The 19,933-nt window shown below is 28.9% G+C and overlaps 7 protein-coding genes across 7 annotated transcripts; 4 read left to right on the top strand and 3 right to left on the bottom strand.

Annotated features, from left to right (window-relative positions):
• Nucleotides 1–387: 387 nt before the first annotated feature.
• Nucleotides 388–1,107, top strand: MRT4 (ribosome assembly factor MRT4; the record flags this gene model as incomplete). Its single annotated transcript, XM_004178849.1, has 1 exon — nt 388–1,107. The coding sequence occupies one exon, from the start codon at nt 388–390 to the stop codon at nt 1,105–1,107; it is 720 nt and encodes a 239-aa protein (XP_004178897.1).
• Nucleotides 1,108–1,700: 593 nt separating this feature from the next.
• TBLA0B05480 (TLC domain-containing protein) lies at nt 1,701–3,425 on the bottom strand (the record flags this gene model as incomplete). The annotated part of the gene is made up of 1 exon (XM_004178848.1): nt 1,701–3,425. One exon carries the CDS (start codon nt 3,423–3,425, stop codon nt 1,701–1,703), a length of 1,725 nt encoding a protein of 574 aa, XP_004178896.1.
• A 2,273-nt stretch (nt 3,426–5,698) lies between these two features.
• Nucleotides 5,699–7,318, top strand: HSE1 (ESCRT-0 subunit protein HSE1; the record flags this gene model as incomplete). Its single annotated transcript, XM_004178847.1, has 1 exon — nt 5,699–7,318. The coding sequence occupies one exon, from the start codon at nt 5,699–5,701 to the stop codon at nt 7,316–7,318; it is 1,620 nt and encodes a 539-aa protein (XP_004178895.1).
• A 468-nt stretch (nt 7,319–7,786) lies between these two features.
• On the top strand, nt 7,787–8,611 carry CAP1 (Cap1p; the record flags this gene model as incomplete). Its single annotated transcript, XM_004178846.1, has 1 exon — nt 7,787–8,611. One exon carries the CDS (start codon nt 7,787–7,789, stop codon nt 8,609–8,611), a length of 825 nt encoding a protein of 274 aa, XP_004178894.1.
• A 552-nt stretch (nt 8,612–9,163) lies between these two features.
• Nucleotides 9,164–9,662, bottom strand: SFT1 (Sft1p; the record flags this gene model as incomplete). The annotated part of the gene is made up of 2 exons (XM_004178845.1): nt 9,164–9,421; nt 9,627–9,662. The coding sequence occupies 2 exons, from the start codon at nt 9,660–9,662 to the stop codon at nt 9,164–9,166; spliced, it is 294 nt and encodes a 97-aa protein (XP_004178893.1).
• Nucleotides 9,663–14,091: 4,429 nt separating this feature from the next.
• Nucleotides 14,092–15,618, top strand: AUR1 (inositol phosphorylceramide synthase; the record flags this gene model as incomplete). The annotated part of the gene is made up of 1 exon (XM_004178844.1): nt 14,092–15,618. The coding sequence occupies one exon, from the start codon at nt 14,092–14,094 to the stop codon at nt 15,616–15,618; it is 1,527 nt and encodes a 508-aa protein (XP_004178892.1).
• A 596-nt stretch (nt 15,619–16,214) lies between these two features.
• Nucleotides 16,215–16,814, bottom strand: MET14 (adenylyl-sulfate kinase; the record flags this gene model as incomplete). Its single annotated transcript, XM_004178843.1, has 1 exon — nt 16,215–16,814. One exon carries the CDS (start codon nt 16,812–16,814, stop codon nt 16,215–16,217), a length of 600 nt encoding a protein of 199 aa, XP_004178891.1.
• Between the last annotated feature and the right edge of the window lie 3,119 nt (nt 16,815–19,933).

Raw genomic sequence — 19,933 nt, 5'->3', positions numbered from 1 at the left:
ACTTCCCTATTAAAGGTATACATGTATAAATTTGAAAAGTTCATTTACAATAAAATGCATTGTGTAGCTTGTATATATATATATATATATATATATTGAGAATTGCACTACATGTGGCAAGTGTCAAATAATATTCAGTTCAACAAATAACCGATTGAGATTATACCATTTTCGAATAAATTTATTATCACGTGAAAATAGTTTATAGTTTTTCCCAGCTTAGCTGTTTGGCGAAAAATTTTAAGAAAGTTTCAAGCTCATCGCAAAAAAATTATTTGTGCTCATCGAATTAGAAGATTTATTAAAACATAAAATTGCTCAGCAGTTTTTATAACGGCTCCTTTAAGTCATATAGAAATATAAGTCAACAATACTTTTATAATAGTCATGCCAAGATCTAAGCGTTCTAAGTTGGTTACTCTAGCTCAAACTGATAAAAAAGGTAGAGAAAATAAAGAAAGAATCTTCGATGAAATTAGAGAAGCCTTGGATACATTCAAATACGTTTGGGTTTTACATTTAGATGACGTTAGAACTCCAGTATTACAAGAAATTAGAAGTGCTTGGACTGGCTCAAAATTAATTTTAGGTAAGAGAAAAGTTTTGCAAAAAGCCTTAGGTACAAGAAGAGAAGATGAATATAAGGATAATCTATTTAGATTAAGTCAAACATGTAGCGGTGTCACGGGTCTATTATTTACTGATGAAGAAGTTGATACTGTCAAAGATTATTTTAAATCATACAGCCGTAAAGATTTTTCAAGACCAAATTCCAGATCTCCAATAACATTTGAATTACCTGCAGGTATTATATATTCTCGTGGTGGTCAAATACCAATTGAAGATGATTTACCAATGGTCCATTCCTTAGAACCAACTTTAAGAAATAAATTCGAAATTCCAACAAAAATTGTTAAGGGTAAGATCACTATTGATTCTCCATACAAGGTTTGTGAAAAGGGTGAAAAGTTGGATGTCCGTAAAGCTCTAATTTTAAAGCAATTTGGTATTGCTGAGTCCGAATTTAAAGTTAAGGTTTCCAGCTTTTACAATAATGATACCTCTGAAGTTATCGAGGTTGATATTAATATCACTGAAGAAGATTAAGCATTCAATAGCGTTGCATATATCACTCATTCTGTTATTGCAGTTTAAAACATTATCTTCGTTTGTTATTAATTTTTTTTTCACATTACTTATTTTGTATACTATAACCACAATTACAATCATTAATGCTATAAATTAAATATTGACTTAATTATAAAATTCATACTTACATATATATTTATATATATTAATTTATAACCATTGATTTTATTATATTAAGTTCATAATTTTATCACCCTACATTAGAAATTTCTTTAACCCACCGATCAATAGTTTTCTACTGGATGGTGGTTTAAGATTTTGATTTTATCAAACAATTCGTGATTTTAATATTTGTATAAATGGCAATAGTAAAACAAATATTAGCTTCATAGAAGATTTTGATATATAGTTGGCGTTTTCTTGCTAAGCTAATGAAAATGGGATAAATCAATATTACGATAAATTTGTATTAAAGATTTTTCTTATTATTATTTGAATATCTGCCAATTGAAAGAAGCGTAATAGCTTACCGTGGCATAAATATATCAATTGAACTAGCAGGAAGATTAAAATAGTTTAGGATATTTTACGTAATGAATTTTTTTTAATCTCTAGTTATTAATTTCAATTTTAGGAAGGGTTTTCTTTTCGGTGTATTTATTATCCTGTTCATCGAACAATGTGGTTTCACGAGTAGTAATTGATGAGGCATCAGTTAACTGCTCAGTATATTCGTTTGAAGAATGTTCAGATCTATTATCCTCTTGAATACCTTCAAAAATTACTCTGTATAAGACCTTAAAAATCAAATGTAGCCAATATAAATTAACTAGTTGTAATGCAAAAATTAAAGTGAATACTATTGGTAAAGAAATGTAGCACTTATATTGTTGTGTGGCATAGTTTAGAGTATAGTTACCCACAGTCCGATATTCAGTTAAAACTGACCATAAAATCTTTGCATTAATATAATGGCGACAGTAAATCCACGAAATTACGAATAATGCAAAAACAACTGGAGTGTAGGCAAACTCTAAATAATTTAGAGTCTTTGAAGTTGCCAAAAGAAGATCAGAAATATCCATTGATGCATAAATTTCTAGTCCCATTTTTGTATAATGAAACATGTAAGAAGATAAAATTAATGTTAATGTAACTATGTGATGGTAAATCATTTCATTTTGATCTTTTCTTGGTTTTTCTAATTGCAATACTAACACAGCAGCTTGCTGGGACCAAAATGATGCCTGTAATAAATAGTACCATTTGACTTGGCTACTAATAATAATATCAGGGTAAGTTCGATACATTTCTGTTGTATTAAAGAACCATAAAGGTGAATTATACATTAATAGCATTCCAGCGGGAGCAGAAAAAGAATAGTAAACAACACTGTAAGCTTGTTCCATTGTTCTTTCAATCTTATGCTGTGACTGCATTCTTAACTGTTTTGTTAATGGCTTAATTATAATTTCCATTATAAATTCTCTTAAGAAGGTGAAAACAATCATATGAAAGAATATAAAGCAAAGATCATTAAAACCTTTTTTGCAGCAGTTTGTATTTTTAATATAATATGAAATTCTGATGAATTTGTGCAATGGATTTTTTTCTGTATAATCATTTAAATAAAAATAAGTCGAATAAACGAAAAATAAAATCAAAAGAGGATTTAGCCAGGTATTTTGATATCCTAGTTCTCTATAATAAACCCATACTTTTTTTAATGTGTCCAATTTCGTTTTAGATTTGGATTTTATTACTTTAAGTCTTGCTTGAGAAGCTGATCTTGAGGCCTTTGTTGTACCCATAGTACCTAAAGAATGAACATTTGTGTCACCTAGGTGGATCTTACCAACTGATGAACCTGACCGTATTCTTGCTCCAACCATGGAAAGCCTACTACTTGTATTACCTGACTTAGAGTTTGATGTTTTACTTGGACTTGTAGGATGTCTATTTTCCAAGATATTAGAGTCCGGGTTCAAACTTGTTTCCACTGATGTTGTGCCTGACCACTGTCCATTGTGACTACTCTTAAGAATTTCAGGCTGTTCTTGACTGGTATTCCCTGGTACTGAATTGTCAATTCTTTTCTCATTATTCAAAACTTCTTGAGTTACATTAATTAATAAATTACTAGCTTTTTGGTTTAAAATAGGGTTTATAACGGCAGATCTTCTTGAAAGGAGCTGTTCCTCAGAATTTTTTAAAAAAACATTGCTAGCAGCTTTTGTTAAATTTGTACTGCTTGTTTTATCATTTTCTATTGGTATAACTTTGTGTTTTTTTTGTTTTTTTTCAGTTTTGTTGCTTAGGCTTGTATTTGACGCCATTGGACTGTTAGTATTATCTAGCATTTAGGGGTTAAAGCTTTTAAATATTTTGAACTTCAAAAACTAATATACTAATTATTTTTTATGTTATTTGTGTTTTAAATTTAAATATTTTCTGTTTTCGTGGTAGAAAAAAATGGTTCCTTCTACAGCAATCGTGCCCTTAAAAAGAAGGTAATAAACTTTTCAATGTTGTTTATTGAATTAATTTAATACGCTTTAGTTTTTTCCTAATTGTAACAATAGTTAGAAACCGAAAAAAGCAAAAATTAGACAAGTATTCTAACCGGTAAAAATATTAATGGAGTAACTGAGAGTAATATTTAATCGCTTCTATTCCCTAGGGTTTATATTGCTGATTGAAAAGGTTTTGGATAAAATGATCTATAAATTAGTATTACCTTTTTTCTAGATTGCAATGTGCCACTAAGGTGAGTTTAGATTGCTTTTGTTAAACTGTGTTAATTACTAAACTTATTTTTCTAATTGTATTGTATAAGAGGTTGTTTAAATGCACTAACTTTGTTAAACTTAAATATTCTTACACATTCTTAAATACACTTACAGGACAAGAAATAGAATAGAAATATCTGGAATAAATTGAAAAATCAAACACCATATTCTGGGTGTTTTTTATTACAAGCTTCAAAACTATTTTAACTTATTTAGATAAGGGGATAGCAAAGTTAACAACCGTTGTGTCATTAATTATTGTAAAAAAACTATAAGATTTAGAAAAAGAAGCTAATCTTGAAAAAATTAGCTGGATGCAAGCTGGGGGGGTTATTAATTAATTTTAGTGAGTAAACGGAGTCTAAAATGATATAGATACCTTAAAGCACGTCTATAAGATACCCTCCTAAAAGTCAAAAAGAGTCAGATATATTTCTACAATACTATTGGTGTACCCCATCATGAGTTGGAAACCGTCTGTACATTAAATATTCTTAAGCTTAGTGGAAATTTGATGTAATTGAGCTATAAGTTTCACTCTATAGGGATGGAGGGAATGAAAATAGGTTTCAATTTCTGTATTAAATTTTCCAAAATGAAAAATCTAAGGAGTGTCGTACTTAGAGGGTTACTGCGTCAAAAGCCAGCAGATAATTATTAATATTCATGCATCACAGGAGTATTACTTCAATGCCTTTGCCGTATTCCGTGTCTCACGTTTTATTAAAAGACTTTTAATTTTTTTTTCTATTGGATGACGTATTTGGTTCACAGTAAATCTTATTTGCCTAAATAGTTCTGATTTTACCTGATGTTCTTTTTCCTAATGCCGAAATTGATCTAATTTTCATGTTTAGTATGAAACTAAAATATTTTGCTGTTTTCATTATTTGAAAAAGTAAAAAATTAACAAAAAAAATGCTAGCGGGATAATCCTGTTAGAATATTACTTCTGGGAAATATACATTGAATTACAAAATCACATGCTATAATAGTAAAAATAAGAAGAAATGGAGAGTATATATATACACGAACAAATTATATACATTTTTCGCCTACATCGATTGTAATAAACAGTCATTTTAATCATGCCCAATTTTATTTAATTACCAAATTAATTTCTTTCAAAGGAAATATTTACTTATATGATTCTTATTTGTGAATTGCTTCCTGGGATCTTAATTCAAGATTTTATTAATCCAAACACCCCAACAGACTTTTAACTAATCCTGTGAATAAAACCCTCCTCTAATCATACCTAATCAGACAAAATTATAGAAATTAAGAATCAGTGGTATCTGGTTTACCGAATATTAATTTTCACGCCACATTTTTCTTATCAATATACACTTCACTACTCATTGATATATCCCAGCAAAAATACTTTTTTTGAAATATTATGTCAGGAACGATATCTTTTGGTAACAAATTAGTAAAATAAAACAATTTCTTTTGATAGGATTTCATTCCCTTTAACTATAATATATAAAGCATGTTTATATTTTGTAAAACCCTTTTTAGCATGTGACCTTTTTAGGGTTTGAGTTTTAACCCTAAAACACGCCACTCCTCACAAATTTCCCGTTTCTCCTTTATTTGTCAGTTGGAGTCGTAACTTGATATATTTATAGAAATGAGCATTTTATAAGAAGATGTTGAAAGTTATATAGATCTTACAAAGATAAATTTATTATAAAATAAGTAGACATAAACTTGGATCTATATAAAATTACAAATTTAGAAAGTTGGTGTTTGAAACATTATTGGATCGGAGGAGTACAACAAAAGAATATAGCATATAGAACATAATTGCAATTACTATGGGGCCAGCAGATCAATTAAAAATTAGCAAAAGTATTATTAAGGCAACTGATGCCAAATTAAAGAGCGATAATTGGAAATATATCCTCGATGTATGTGATTTGGTGAGAAAGGACCCCGAAGATTTCACAAGTATTGCAATTGAATCAATTCAGAGTAGATTAAGCCAAGAAAATGCCAATATTTTATTAAGAACTTTAACATTAATTATTTCATTAGCCGAAAATTGTGGTTCAAGAATTCAACAAGAATTTAGTAATAAAAGCTTTACAAACATATTATATACAATGTTGGGCAACCATAATATTCATAAAATAGTAAAAAAACAAATCATTATCACAGTAAGACAATTATCAAAATCTTTTAAATCTGATCCTTCATTACGTGGTATGAGTGACTTATATAAAAAGATTAAAAAAACTTACCCAGATTTGGTTCATGAAGTGAAAAATGATAACAGAGAATCGAAACCAAATGTACCAGTAAAGAAATCGATTAATGGCACTAGTTCCAACTCAGTTTCAAACACAAATGAGGACAATGATGATGAATTGCAAAAGGTTCTAGAACTATCTTTGAAAGAATATGAGCAAAAACAGAAGGAAGATGAAATCAAAAACAACACAGCATCTAATCCTAACATTATAAATGTCAATAATAATGACAGTGTGCCGAATTCAAACAACCCTAACCAACAAATTGACGAGCAAAAGCCTGCAGTTGTCAAAAGAGTAAGGGCTATGTACGATTTAACTGCATCAGAGCCAGGCGAATTATCTTTCAAAAAAGGGGATATTATCAAGGTAATAGAGCAAGTTTATCGTGATTGGTGGAGAGGTTCATTAAGAGGTACTGTCGGTATCTTCCCTTTGAACTATGTTAACCCAATTGCTGAGCCAACCGAATTAGAATTGAGACAAGAACTACAAAAAGAAGCTGGCATTTTATCACAAAAAGATAATGTCGATCAATTATACAATGACTTGCAAAATGCGGCAAGCAATAATAGCAATAACAATATGTCAGCAGATCAAATTCTACAAAACCCGCAAATTAATAATTTATATGGAACTGTAACGCCATTGAGACCTCAAATTACCAAATTGATAGCAAAGTATTCAAATCAAAAAAATGATTTAAATTCATTGCGTCAAGTATTATCAAATGCAGAAGCTACTTATAACCAACTGTTAGACAGGGCTGCAAGCTCATATACCATTCCGAATATACCACAACCGCAAATGCCACTTCCTCAGATGCAAAATCAGCAACAGCAACCAATGTATTCTTCCCAACAACAACAGCAACTCCAGCAGCAACTCCAGCAACAACCTATGCCAGCCCAATCCGAAACACAAAAATTACCTCAACAAAGCACTCAAAATTTTGGATCATCATCACTTAATAACACTTATAACAATTCGAATATGTATAACCACAATTACAATCAAAGCCAGCCATTATCTGACGCAAATCAATACTCTAACACATCAGCTTATCAGCCTGTGAACCAAGGTGTCAACAATTTTCAACAACAGCAGCAACAACAACAACAGAAGTTTCAGCAAAACTCACAATATTCTTATAACACAGCTAACCCTAATGCTTATTCAACCTAGATAAGAATATCCTACTTGTCATCTATATTGTCTAATGAAACCTTATTGCATCTGAATATTTTTGAGTTGTCATTTCATACTGGAAATCTTAAATTTTTACCATATACTCTATAATTTTATTATTTAACTACTTTGATCTATTATATAATGTACTGTATAATGTTGTATAGTAAAATGCACTCTATTTTAACATATTTCCATTTTAGTTTAATTATACGGAAATAATATCGAGAAAAATTATTGGCTTTCTGTATTTTCAGAAAACAGTAATTGAAAATTGAAATTGAACTAGATCCCCTTTAAATATTATTGAAAATAAGAAGGTATGTGCTATTAAAAGAGGAAAAAAAGAATTCAATAAAGAGTTCGTGACAAAAGTACAGCTTCCCGCTTCAAACTATATCAGTGAAATAAGAACTAGGAGGATACATTTATAATTTGAAAGTAGAGAAATCCAAAAACCAAAAAATGTCTAAATTTTCCACAATAATTAGTCAAATTATAGAAGATAGTCCAGCTGGTGAAATTAAAGAAGTCTATGATGATTTAATTAAAATTACTGGTGAAGACTCCAAAAGTATAATATTGGATGCCATTGAAGCATATAATGTAAAGAATAATTTACCAATTAAAGTTAATGGGGAATCTGTAATTTTATCTGAATATAATAAGATAGGTTCCAAATATTATGATCCTGTTAATAATAAATTATTTTCAGTTGATCATTTAAACTATACTCCATTAGATATTGAACCAGTAGATAATGATGATAAAATTAACAAGCTAACACCATCCCTAAGAGGTCTATTGGATGCGTTGAAGGAATATGCTAAGAAAGATTATACAGGCAATGTTAGTGTTGCAGTTTACCCAGATAATGCTTCATCTGATAATGACTCAAACAAATTTGAAATTATTATTATTAGTGATAAATACAATTTAAATAACTTCTGGACTGGTATTTGGAGATCTAAATATATTTATGACCCAAGCTTAAATAATCAACTGACCGGTAAAATTGATTTAAATGTCCATTATTTTGAAGGTGGTAATGTTACATTTAATTCAGAAAAAAGTTTCAAAGAAGATAACGTTAACCTTAGCGAAATTTTAAAGACAATTAAATCATTTGAATCTGATTTTGAAAAGCAATTAGATGTTTCATTCAATGATTTGAATGAAAAGAAATTTAAAACCCTAAGAAGAAGATTACCAGTCAGTAGAGCAAGAGTTAATTGGGGTAGTTCAATGGGTAATTATAGATTGGGTAAAAATGCTGCTGAGAATAAATAATTCCAGCCGAAGCTAGAAATAATATTGGGATAACTTCGTTTAAAATAGCCTATGACGTACCTGCCTGCATAAACTAAACTACTTTATATTAATATATATTTAACGTATGCTTCTTCTAGACATTATGATATATATATATATATAGTTATGTGAACATTACCGTTTGTATATATATCATTTTGCAAATGTGATAAACTAAAGGAAATGCCTCAATTCAATGTTTTTTTTAAAAAAAAGCGTTCGTTTAGATAAATAGTTATATATTTAATTGTACTAAATTTGGGATGTTAGCTAGTATCTTAAATGATTCAACAAGTGAATACTAAATTTATTAGTAAGGGCATGGAACAGTTATGGATCTACTAGATGATATTGTAAGTAGTCATTGGTGCCAATCATTATAGTTCAGAATAAATATTAAATTATATCCATAAACTTTGCCAAAAGTTGTCACTTTTTAATCTATCTATGAACAGTAGGTTTGCAGATATCTACTTAATTTATGTTAAAATATCAAAGCAGGTAGTTTAATTGCTGAATATTGTTATCATATTAAAATAGTTTTAACAAATGATAAAGGATAAAGAATAATAATAACGCAAGGCCAGTCATTTTCCAAATACCTTTGCCTGATTGCATTGATCTTGTTAATCTATGAGATGTATTTTTTAAATTATTAAATAAAGAATCAAATGAATTTGAAAGTTGATCAATCATCGAATTATCTTGTGTTGCTTGTGAATTGATTTCTTGATTAATATTCCTAAATGTTGCCAATTTATTAGCTAAACTATCTAATTTTTGATCATTCTATGGTGAAAAAGATAAAGATTTTAACAAATTATTTAACAAATTATGTTTTTGAAGTATTATTAATTTTGTTATTTAAATTATGATAAAAGGTTAGTAATTCTGAAAACGTTAACTATCATATCAAGATCAGTGAACATCTTTATATTACAGAACATTAAGCAATATATCATGAAATGCTAAAGAAGACAAAAAATAAACATACTCTACTTTCAATTTGTGTATACTTTGCTGAAGACATATTGTATCGACTTCGTTATAATTTATGCTATTTTCAGTATTTGAATATACAGTGGTAGGTATAATATTATCAAGCTCTCCAATATGAATGTTGAAAGCAGATTCTTTTCTATACCTCTGAAGCAGTATATTGTCGGAACAAGGTGATAGCAAATGTACAATGAAAACTATATAGCTAGTTTTCCAATACTGATAGTCAAAAAATTCAAGTCTTAAAATGTCTTAAATTTTCAAACCGCAATTTTGAGAAAATTTCCTAAAATAATAACGTCTCATTTCCCTTGAAAAACAAAATCTTTGATTTTTTTTGTCTTTCACGCTACTGCATACAAGCTGATAGATTACATCAAGAATGGATACAAAATGCCTACGTGTACTACATGTTTAAATGAAGAAGTTAAGTTTAATTGTAATATTGTCAGAGTAGATCTTGGTGTTTATAACTTTCAATTTTCATTAAAAAAATTTCAATAAATGCGTTATTTTCTCATCATAATAGTATCAATAAAGAAACAATTAAAGCTCAAACCCTTCAAAAAAATTAAAAGACTATGAAACATCCTTGTTTATAGTACAATTTTTATTTTTTTATTTTATTTTATTTACTAATAAAAATAGAGAATAATCTTGAATTGAAAAATAAAAAAATGTCAGTCGAAAAAATTGTCCGCATACCACGAGACCCCCCATAATAGAACTAGGCATGTTCCAGGAGATCCGTCCTTAATCGCAAATTATATCATCAGTTAAACGTTTATTTTTTAATTCAAAATGTATTTCTATTTTTTATCATTGAATCCTCTCATTAAAAAAGTTAGTTATATCAAAGGAAGGAAAAATAGAAAAAAATTTTGTTCGCCGTTAGAAAAAAACTCTATTACGAGCAAAACCATAGGCAGACTCTTCTACCAATTTCTATTCCTCTTACTACAATTTGATTTTAACTGTTGGTCGAGGGTTTTTTTATGAAGAACTAAATACTTTTTGACTAAATATGGTGTAATGGATGTAGGATATTTTGCTGTGAAATGCTTAGGCCATTTATATAGTCAACAAAATTTGACTAGAGAGATGAAAAATATTTTTTTTCCAGAAAATTCGGAATTATTTCGCAAGGAATGTTCACCGAGTATCGAACATTCTTCTAATTTTAAAATTTTGTTTAGGGTTCGAGCATAGATATAGATAGTGAGATTGGAAATCTCCTTTTGTTATCTAAAGTAGTGTATAGGACGTTTTAAATATATATTGGAGTCTGGTTCAACTTCCAAAATTGAGATAAGCGCCAAATATGTAGGTTGTAACTCTTGATCTTTCAATGGTATTTGATATATCAGTAACGTATCATAAGTGACTGCTGGTTACCAAAATTTCTTGTTGTCCAAGAAATCTTTACAAAACAAATATAGGGGCTAGATATTCTCGATTTCAATAAGTTATTTTTGATTTGTAATGGCATTATTATAAATAACTCCAGCATATTAACAAAGCAATATGCATCTTTACTTGAAGTAGACTTACCGATACAATCATGTAACATTCAAAGTCAATAAATAAATAAAGTTTGGCCCCAGTTAAGTATGAAACTTTCTTCTAAATATGATGGATTCTAAACTTTTTCCTATCTTGGTTAACATACCTACTTTCGCACTTTTCTCCTTTGAATTAAGACTACTCTAAAGAACTCCCAAATAAATAGATTGACATGTTTACATCTATTCAAATAAGTCTATTATATCAGATCAATCAGACTAAGTTTATGATATTTCTTATTTTCTAAGTTTTAATTAAAACCATGAAAGTAACGATTACTAAGACAACGAATAGTTTTTGCTTACTAAATATTACACAGATTGTTTAGTAAGTAGATTTTTGTATAGATAGAAAGCAACTATCACAAACTTAGTATTTTAATGTATGTGAAGAATCACACAATAATAAAGAAAATTTCAAGAGATTAATGGTTATAAGTTATCGTCTCATTTTATAAGGTTAATATGATCAAAAAACCCATTTGTAGCAGTGTTCGGGCTGTACAGACATTTTTTCCCAATTAGTTCGGGTGGCAACAGTTTTGCCCTTTAGAGAATCGCCAGGAGATTTTTTCAATCTTATAATAATGAAAAAGTTTGCGAAGATAATTTGCCAAGAATAATAAATAATATTGATTAATGTTTTGTAAATTCATTCACACTTTCTGTAGTAAAATCCACTATAGATAGACTATTTCACTTCAACTAAGAAAAAAGAAATCAAACATATTTGTGTATCAATTATATCCTTTCGTAAGGCATCGCCGTTCATATACACATATATATATATATATATGTGTGTGTGTATGTGTGCTAGATCAATCTTCAAGTAAATCATCCAGTTAATAAACTTGGAAAAAAATAAATAAATTCGTTTAATTTCATTTCCATATATAAGCTAGCAAGTATTTAAGAATTGAAGCTCGATTCAAATCGTGTCCATGTCTTGTTTTTATTTTTCTTTTATAAACAATTATGAATTCATTAAAGACACCAAAAAGGTTATTTCTTTAAATTTGGGATACGAAATTTAATAGTGTATTCTAACTGTCCAGTCATGTCTAAATATTCCTGTTGCTACTGATGATTAAATGCTTTCGATACTACTTGGAACGCCAATTTCTTAACGAATTCCAACGAATTCCATTCAAAGGGGATCTTCCACAAACATGTTTTTATTAAACACCAAAAAAAGTATATGTTATTAACTAAAAAGGAAAGCTCTAACACATATTTCGCATCCATTTTAGCTTTATTACTCTCTTTTCGTGTTTGATATACATTTGTGTTGTATCTGGTAGACTTATGAGCCGAGCAAGTTTATGCCCCTAACACCGTCACTTCCAGGAACTCCGAGTCTGGAGTTATAAGAAGACAACGGGAAATCACAGGGCAACACGAAAGCCGAGTGACATAATAGCGACCCAAAAAGAAAGATCATGATGAAAAGGCAAGTAAGTAATAATACCACACCACTAATCTTATGCAATCTTGTTCCGGGGTTAAAAAGCAGGAAGGTTGTTTGGTATGGATTTAACTTTTATGGTTTCGTGATTTCGTGATTCCGTGATTTTTTTTAAATAGTTGCTCTTGAATAACCTTATTAGGACATCACAATATCATTGCATATTCAAAATTTGTGTCAAATATCTACTAGAATGAGATGGCTGAATTCAAGAACGACTAAAATGGAAAATTAGCCTACATTGCTGAGGAAAATACCGATAGATAACAAAAACATCCCACTCTTACTAAAATTATCTTCAGCCAAGAAACCACCAATTACCTATTTCTGTAATGAATCCAGAATCATCTCTCTTAATCAGGGTGGAAACTTTGTAGGCGAACCTAATTTTACAATGGGTTCCAAGAAAAAAGACTGGTTATTGGTAATTAACCTACAAAATAGATATTTTCCTATGGTTCTGGAGAAATATACCTCAGAAAATACCTTACGCCACCTATTATTAATAGATGAACGCGAAACTAAATGATTTGTTGTTTCTCTTTATGGGGGTTCCTGTATTCTTTTAGAACATTGTTTGAAATCTAAGATCTTGAAATATCGTTATCCTATACCAGTAACGAAAATTTTTTTTATTAAATTGCTGATTCATTATATCTCTATATAGATGCAATTTGTTGGTTGTGATATTTCACATATTGGCACATTATTTTATCGCTTGGAGATTATATAATTTTTCGTTAATGTACAAATCTTATTGGATCTTTTTAATTCCCTCATTTGTCATTATGGCTTGGAATATCTACATTTTTAGAATACATTTCTTTTTTTAATGTCTTTTTTTTTTCACTTCCAAGTTATTTTAGTTTCTTACCAACCAGATTTTTTTTCACTTCCTAGGTATTTTAGTTTCTTACCAACCAGATTTTTTTTTCTCTTAATTCTTGCTGGTTACTAATTTAGAATTTATATATATAATATATATAATCTTCTGTTAAACTAGTTCTTTTGTATTCTTTCTTTGTTATGCTATGTTTTTCGTATAAAATTTCCAATAGAATATTATTTCAGATTGATAATCAGTTGAAATTGGTCACTTAGATTATATTATCAGGGATATATTCATAGACATATATATATAATCAGTTATAATCGTTCACATAACATTTATTCATACTAATCTCTGTCCCTCCCTTTCATTTTTCACTTTTACACTTTGAAACTTCATCATCATATTTTATCGGTACAAAGCAATACATATATATATCTATTTATTTAGAACACTGGTCATTCAACGGTAGGATTACAGAATACTTCGAGATACCTTTTTTTGAATATTGTAACTTCACCTTTATTTCAGCATATGCAATTATTGCCAAAAAAAAATATAAATAAATAAAAATATAAAAGAGCTTGTAATATTAGCATAAAGAATGACCTTTATTGTGGTAGATCATTTCCAAAAATGGTTTCTCTCTGAAAAAACAAAGCATTCAAACCCATCATTATCAGATTTGGATTTAAGATTTAATCCCATGCATACAATTAATTATTTAAAAAATGATTATAAATTAAACTGGAATGATTTTTTACATTATTCCTTCCTATTTCTAGTTTCATTATACACATATGAACTAAATCCAGCACATTGGATACTAAAATCCTTAACAGTTTTGTTATTGCTAATAGTATTGTTTGTACCAATCACATCTCAATTTTTTGTCCATAGTTTACCCATTTTAACTTGGCTAAGTTTATATTTTAATTCATTGTATGTCCCAATTGATGAAAGACCCAAGATTGTTGTTCAACTTTTACCATCGATTGAAACAATTCTTTATGGAACAAATATAAGTGAAATTTTATGTATAAAGACAAATCCATTTTTAGACCTTTTAGCATGGGTACCTTATGGTTTTATTCATTTTGCTCTACCCTTTGTTATTGCTGCTCTATTATTTGTATTTGGACCACCAACAAGTCTAAGGTGCTACAGTTTTGCATTCGGTTATATTAACTTATTAGGTGTTTTAATTCAAGTTATTTTACCAACCGCTCCTCCTTGGTATAAAACTATGTACGGTTTAGAACCTGCAAATTATGATATTCCTGGTTCCCCAGGTGGATTAATTAGAATAGATACCATTTTTAATAGAGACATTTATTCAGATGCATTCACAAATTCTTCGGTCATATTCGGCGCTCTACCTTCTTTACATTCTGGCTGTGCCACTATGGAAATCTTATTCTTTAATTACTGTTTCCCAAATTATAAGCCATTATACATATTATATATGGGATGGTTATGGTGGTCAACAATGTACCTAAATCATCATTATTTCATTGATTTAATTTTAGGTTCATTGTTTTCATTTGTTATTTTTGAATATACAAAATACTTCCATTTACCAAAAGTTGATACAACCTTATTTTGTAGATGGTCTTATTCAACTTTAGAAAAATATGCTATCTATAAGGATGATCCACTAAAGATTGATACGATTTTTAATGACAACGATGTTATTAGTAATGATACTGAAATCCCAACGAACAATAATAACAATAACGTCATCGTTAATAATGTTTATGTTAATTCTTCAGATGATAATGAAACAATAAAGCTTAATATTGGGTTAGGATTAACTAATAGTCCAGAAATTATAAATTTGGGAAAAGTAAATTCAGTGGATATTATTTATTCCCAAAGTGAAAGAAGTATTTCCCCCGCCATGATATTCGAAAATAGTAATGGTATTAGAGATGATTTTCTAATGCGGCCTTTCTCCATAAATTCATTCAATAACAATGGGGATGATATTAACAACATACATCTTAACATAGAAACCAGTAATTCTCTACTAAGTGATTCGAGGTTAAAGAACCCATTTTCTTCTACATCTTCCATAAATGAAGGGGACTCTCCTATATATCCTAAACCAGCAGCTATGAAGTTCTACTAATCTTCAATATTATTTTTTTTGTTTTCTGTTAATCTATTTTTCATCACATTCATATTTTTTTTTATTTCCTCTACCATTTTCATTGCATTTTTAAGTAATAATTGATACAACCATAATGCTGTACAGTATGCATTCAATATTACAAAAAACACTTTTTGTTTATTTTTAGGACCATATCAACCATTTTCCTTTATGTATATTTCTCTACGTCATTTTGTCTTTTTTTTTTATTTTGTATAGTATATAGTAAATTATGATTCAAATTCAATTTTATACACAAAGTGAATCAATATTAAATATTCTCCTATAATCTTTGATTTATTCATTCACTAGTACCTGGCTTATATTAGTCATTTTGACTTAGATATTAAGTGTTTCATTTGCTGAAAACCTGTCAGGAAAATTAGTCTAGCATAGTGAGAAAGCTATCTTTCTAAGCCATGAATAGAAAATTTTGACTTTCTATTTAATAAATAAATTTTTTAAAAATACATAACTTATGAATTTTAAAATAATATATAAATATACATGTTCTGAATATGTAATGAATCTAGCATTTATGAATTCATTTTTGTACTAATCTTGGCGGCAACACTTTAAAGTAACTTCTTATCTAATAAATATTTGTAAATAATATCGACACTTTCTTCAATTGTGTTTTCATCCGATTTTATGTGTATTTCTGGATTAACAGGTTTTTCGTATGGGGCAGAGATACCAGTAAATTCCTTGATTTCGCCAGCTCTAGCTTTCTTATACAAACCTTTAGGATCTCTCTCTTCGACAATATGTAATGGAGCATCAACAAATATCTCAATAAAAGGTAATCCTACTTCTTCGTGCAAAAGACGAGCATTATTTCTCTCCTTTAAATATGGGGAAATAAAAGAAGTAATAGATATAGCACATGAATCTGCAAATAATTTTGATACTTCACTAATTCTTCTAATATTTTCATTACGGTCATCTTCAGAGAAGCCTAAATCTTTATTTAGTCCGAATCTAATATTATCCCCATCAAGTCTGTATACAGAGTATTTTTTTTTTAGCAGTAATTCTTCTAAAGCGCAGGCAATGGTACTTTTACCTGAACCACTTAAACCTGTAAACCATAATGTATATCCTTTTTGACCTCTGAGAGAAATACGTTCTTCATAAGAGATACCTTGGTGCCAAGTGATATTCTTTGCAGTCATATTATTTGATATTAATTTGATTAATTATTTTCTACTATTTTATATTAGACTTAAAGAACTATTAAATTCTATTGGTAGTAATAGTATATAGAATGTATTAGGAAGAACCTTTGATATGGGTATTCTATTAACATTGTACAGTAAACTTATATAAACATTCTCATCTTTAAATAGATAAAATTCAAAGTTCAGTCTTAGAATTGAACTGTTAACAAGCAATTGATTTTCAATCCTTGAGTTTGAAAACAAGTGAAATCTAATAGTTTGTTTTTATGTGGTTCATTATGATTCTATTTAGCACGTGAAATTAGGAATCATAAAATCTGGAAAATTTCACACTTTATGGCTTGCACTAAATTTTAATCCGTACATAGTAGTGGAAAACTCCGGAAAATAATAATAATGTGATGATAGATGATAGGCAGCAATTCAAATTTAGCCATTTAATCACATTCAAAGGGGGGTTTTATCCGTATTACTTAACGCGTACAAGGACTGTGAAGAAAGCAAAAATTGTTACTGTACACAAGAATTTCTTTCAAATTTTACAAGTATTTAATAATCATCATCCATCTATATTACCTATGAACTAGAAATTTTGAACAAGTGGCGGCTAACCTTTGAGGAGGTATTATTTTACCTCAATTATATGTTACTGTATCAAATGAAGTATGAATTTTCACATTTATCGTATAAGTACGTTGCACGTTACAAAGTGTATATATAAAAAATTAGAATTTATGTATCTGTATATATATGTATGTACTGATTTAATATAGAATTCTATCTTGCTTTAATCACTGATTGTATACATAGATTAATATTATCAGTACAATAAATACTTTCTTATTCAGCACGTCATGTATGTCCTACTAACGAAAGATTTGAAGATGTATCTCATCTGTTTCTCGGTACAAATAACTCATGTTCTTAATTATTATGCTAGTCAATAGAAGTATGTGCCATCCTACAGTCAGAGTTGAGGTTTTTGTTTTCATTGTATTTAAATAAGTTATAGAATGCTACCTATCAGCATGCTTAACTTCACCATATTATGCTGTTACTATGACGTAATCTATAGGCATGTTCAGCACATGGTTATCCTACCCCAATAAATGCAACTACATATGTTTTTCAGACTTTAGTTACTATGTATGAGATAAGATATTTTAAGAGATAATGAATAGATCACTAGAAATATAAGTTTATTATATTCACAATATGTACGTCTTGAGTATCCCGTTATTTGTTCTCAAGAATTTTAGTAAAAATTACTATGCAATTATGTTTCACATGTTGTACAAACAGTTCCACTACCTCTAATAATAGAACTAAAAACTGTTATATAGCAGGATTTGTATTAAAGTGAATTACTTCAAAAAATACTTCATTGATTTTTCTTTTTTTTGCAATTTAAGTCTATAAACATCAAGGTTTTACAATTTTAAAAAAAAGTAATTCTAAGACAAAAAATTTACTTCATAATTTTGATGTGTAGATTTGATAGAGTATTGTAATATTAATTCTCAATAGGCAAAATAAAATTTATTACGAATAAAGTTAAGCACACATATGTCTCTAGATTTTACATTCTAGAACTAAAGCTCTCTTTTCGAAATGTTAGTGTTTAATAGGGTAGGAAAATTCCAGCTATTTACGGGAAATTTATATCTTTAGCTTATCTACTATTAGTATATATATATATATTAAAAATAGCACATTTGAGTAATCAATATATTAAACTTTCAGGGTCCCTTCTTTTTCCTTTTCTAGATGACAATGCGATTAGTGGTCTTCAGATTCTTGCCAAAAACTGTTATAGCAATATTGGATTAAGACAAATAGTATATATATTATTATAAGCTGCTTTAGAAAGCAACAATTATTCAGAAAGTCAGTTTTATTAATGTATTAAATCTTTCTCTTTAGTTTTTTTGACGACAGAGCAGAAACTTTAATAGATCAAACTCTCAAAGTATCTAGTCATGCTAATCCTAATTAGGTTGCTGCAACTTTTAGGATACTAATGGCAATGGTACTTCTAGTTCATGTAAACTTTTTATTGCAGTGACTTTTCAAGATTCTAGCATTGCATAAACAAACTGTTGTATTATATAAAAAGTTGTATACGAACCAAAAATAATCAAACTCCTTTAATTGGCCAAGGGGGAAATTATTTTACTCCCTTAATGATATCGACTTAAAATTTATTCAGTTATTTTACTTAAGGCTGTGTAGAATGATAATAATGCAGATAGTTTAGTAAAAGGATCTATTTAATATAAAAACCATGCTAGTTATTTTTATAGTATAGGAATTGATACTTTTCTGTAATTTAGGTTTGGTTAAATTCTTGATAGTTTTATATAGATTTCAGTTTTTTTACTTATTTTTCCAGATATTTTTTCTTTTAAAATGAATAGTATTGAATTGACTAATGTATTGTACACGCCTTAATGACCACTTGCTTATTAATTATTGTCATGAGATTCAAAATGTTAGTAAAATTCTACTCTGTAATAATATTTGAATATTTTTTTATTCAAACAATATTTTTGAATTTCAACTGTAGTTCAACAAAATTACAATAGTGATATTGTAGATACTGAAAAGCTCAAAAAAGCATTTGCTTTTCGAGATAATTTATTTGTGAATTTAGTTCTGGTGATAAGGGAAATGCTAACTACACGTCTTCAGAGTTTGTTTTATGGAAGCATCGTTTAGAGTTTTCTGGTCCTCGTGCTCAGAAATAATATTTTAATCCATTGAGATACTGAGAAAGCCAAATGTTGTGCTTCTAGCAGATTTTGCAATAGCTAATCTATGTTCTTTTCTGTATACCTAAATTAGACATATGAGGATGCTGTTTGCCTTGTAGAGCAGATTATAACAAGAAAACAGAAATGTTAGTAAGGACATTATCTGATGATTAGTTCTAAGATTATTTTTACAAAAGGTGAACAGGAAAGAGAATACCGCTTAAAATTGAACAGACTGGCCAGTTATATACTGTAGAACGCCTTCATATGATTTCAAACTAGAGATGCTTGAAAGTTTAGGCATACTTCTAGGTATTAACTCAGTAAATGCACATTATTCCTAAGAGCTGTAATTCGCAC

The sequence above is a fragment of the Henningerozyma blattae genome, chromosome 2, assembly GCF_000315915.1.
Source record: "Henningerozyma blattae CBS 6284 chromosome 2, complete genome".
Lineage (NCBI taxonomy): Eukaryota > Fungi > Ascomycota > Saccharomycetes > Saccharomycetales > Saccharomycetaceae > Henningerozyma > Henningerozyma blattae.
Note: the sequence above shows the minus strand (reverse complement) of the source record. Positions and strands in the feature narration are given on the sequence as shown.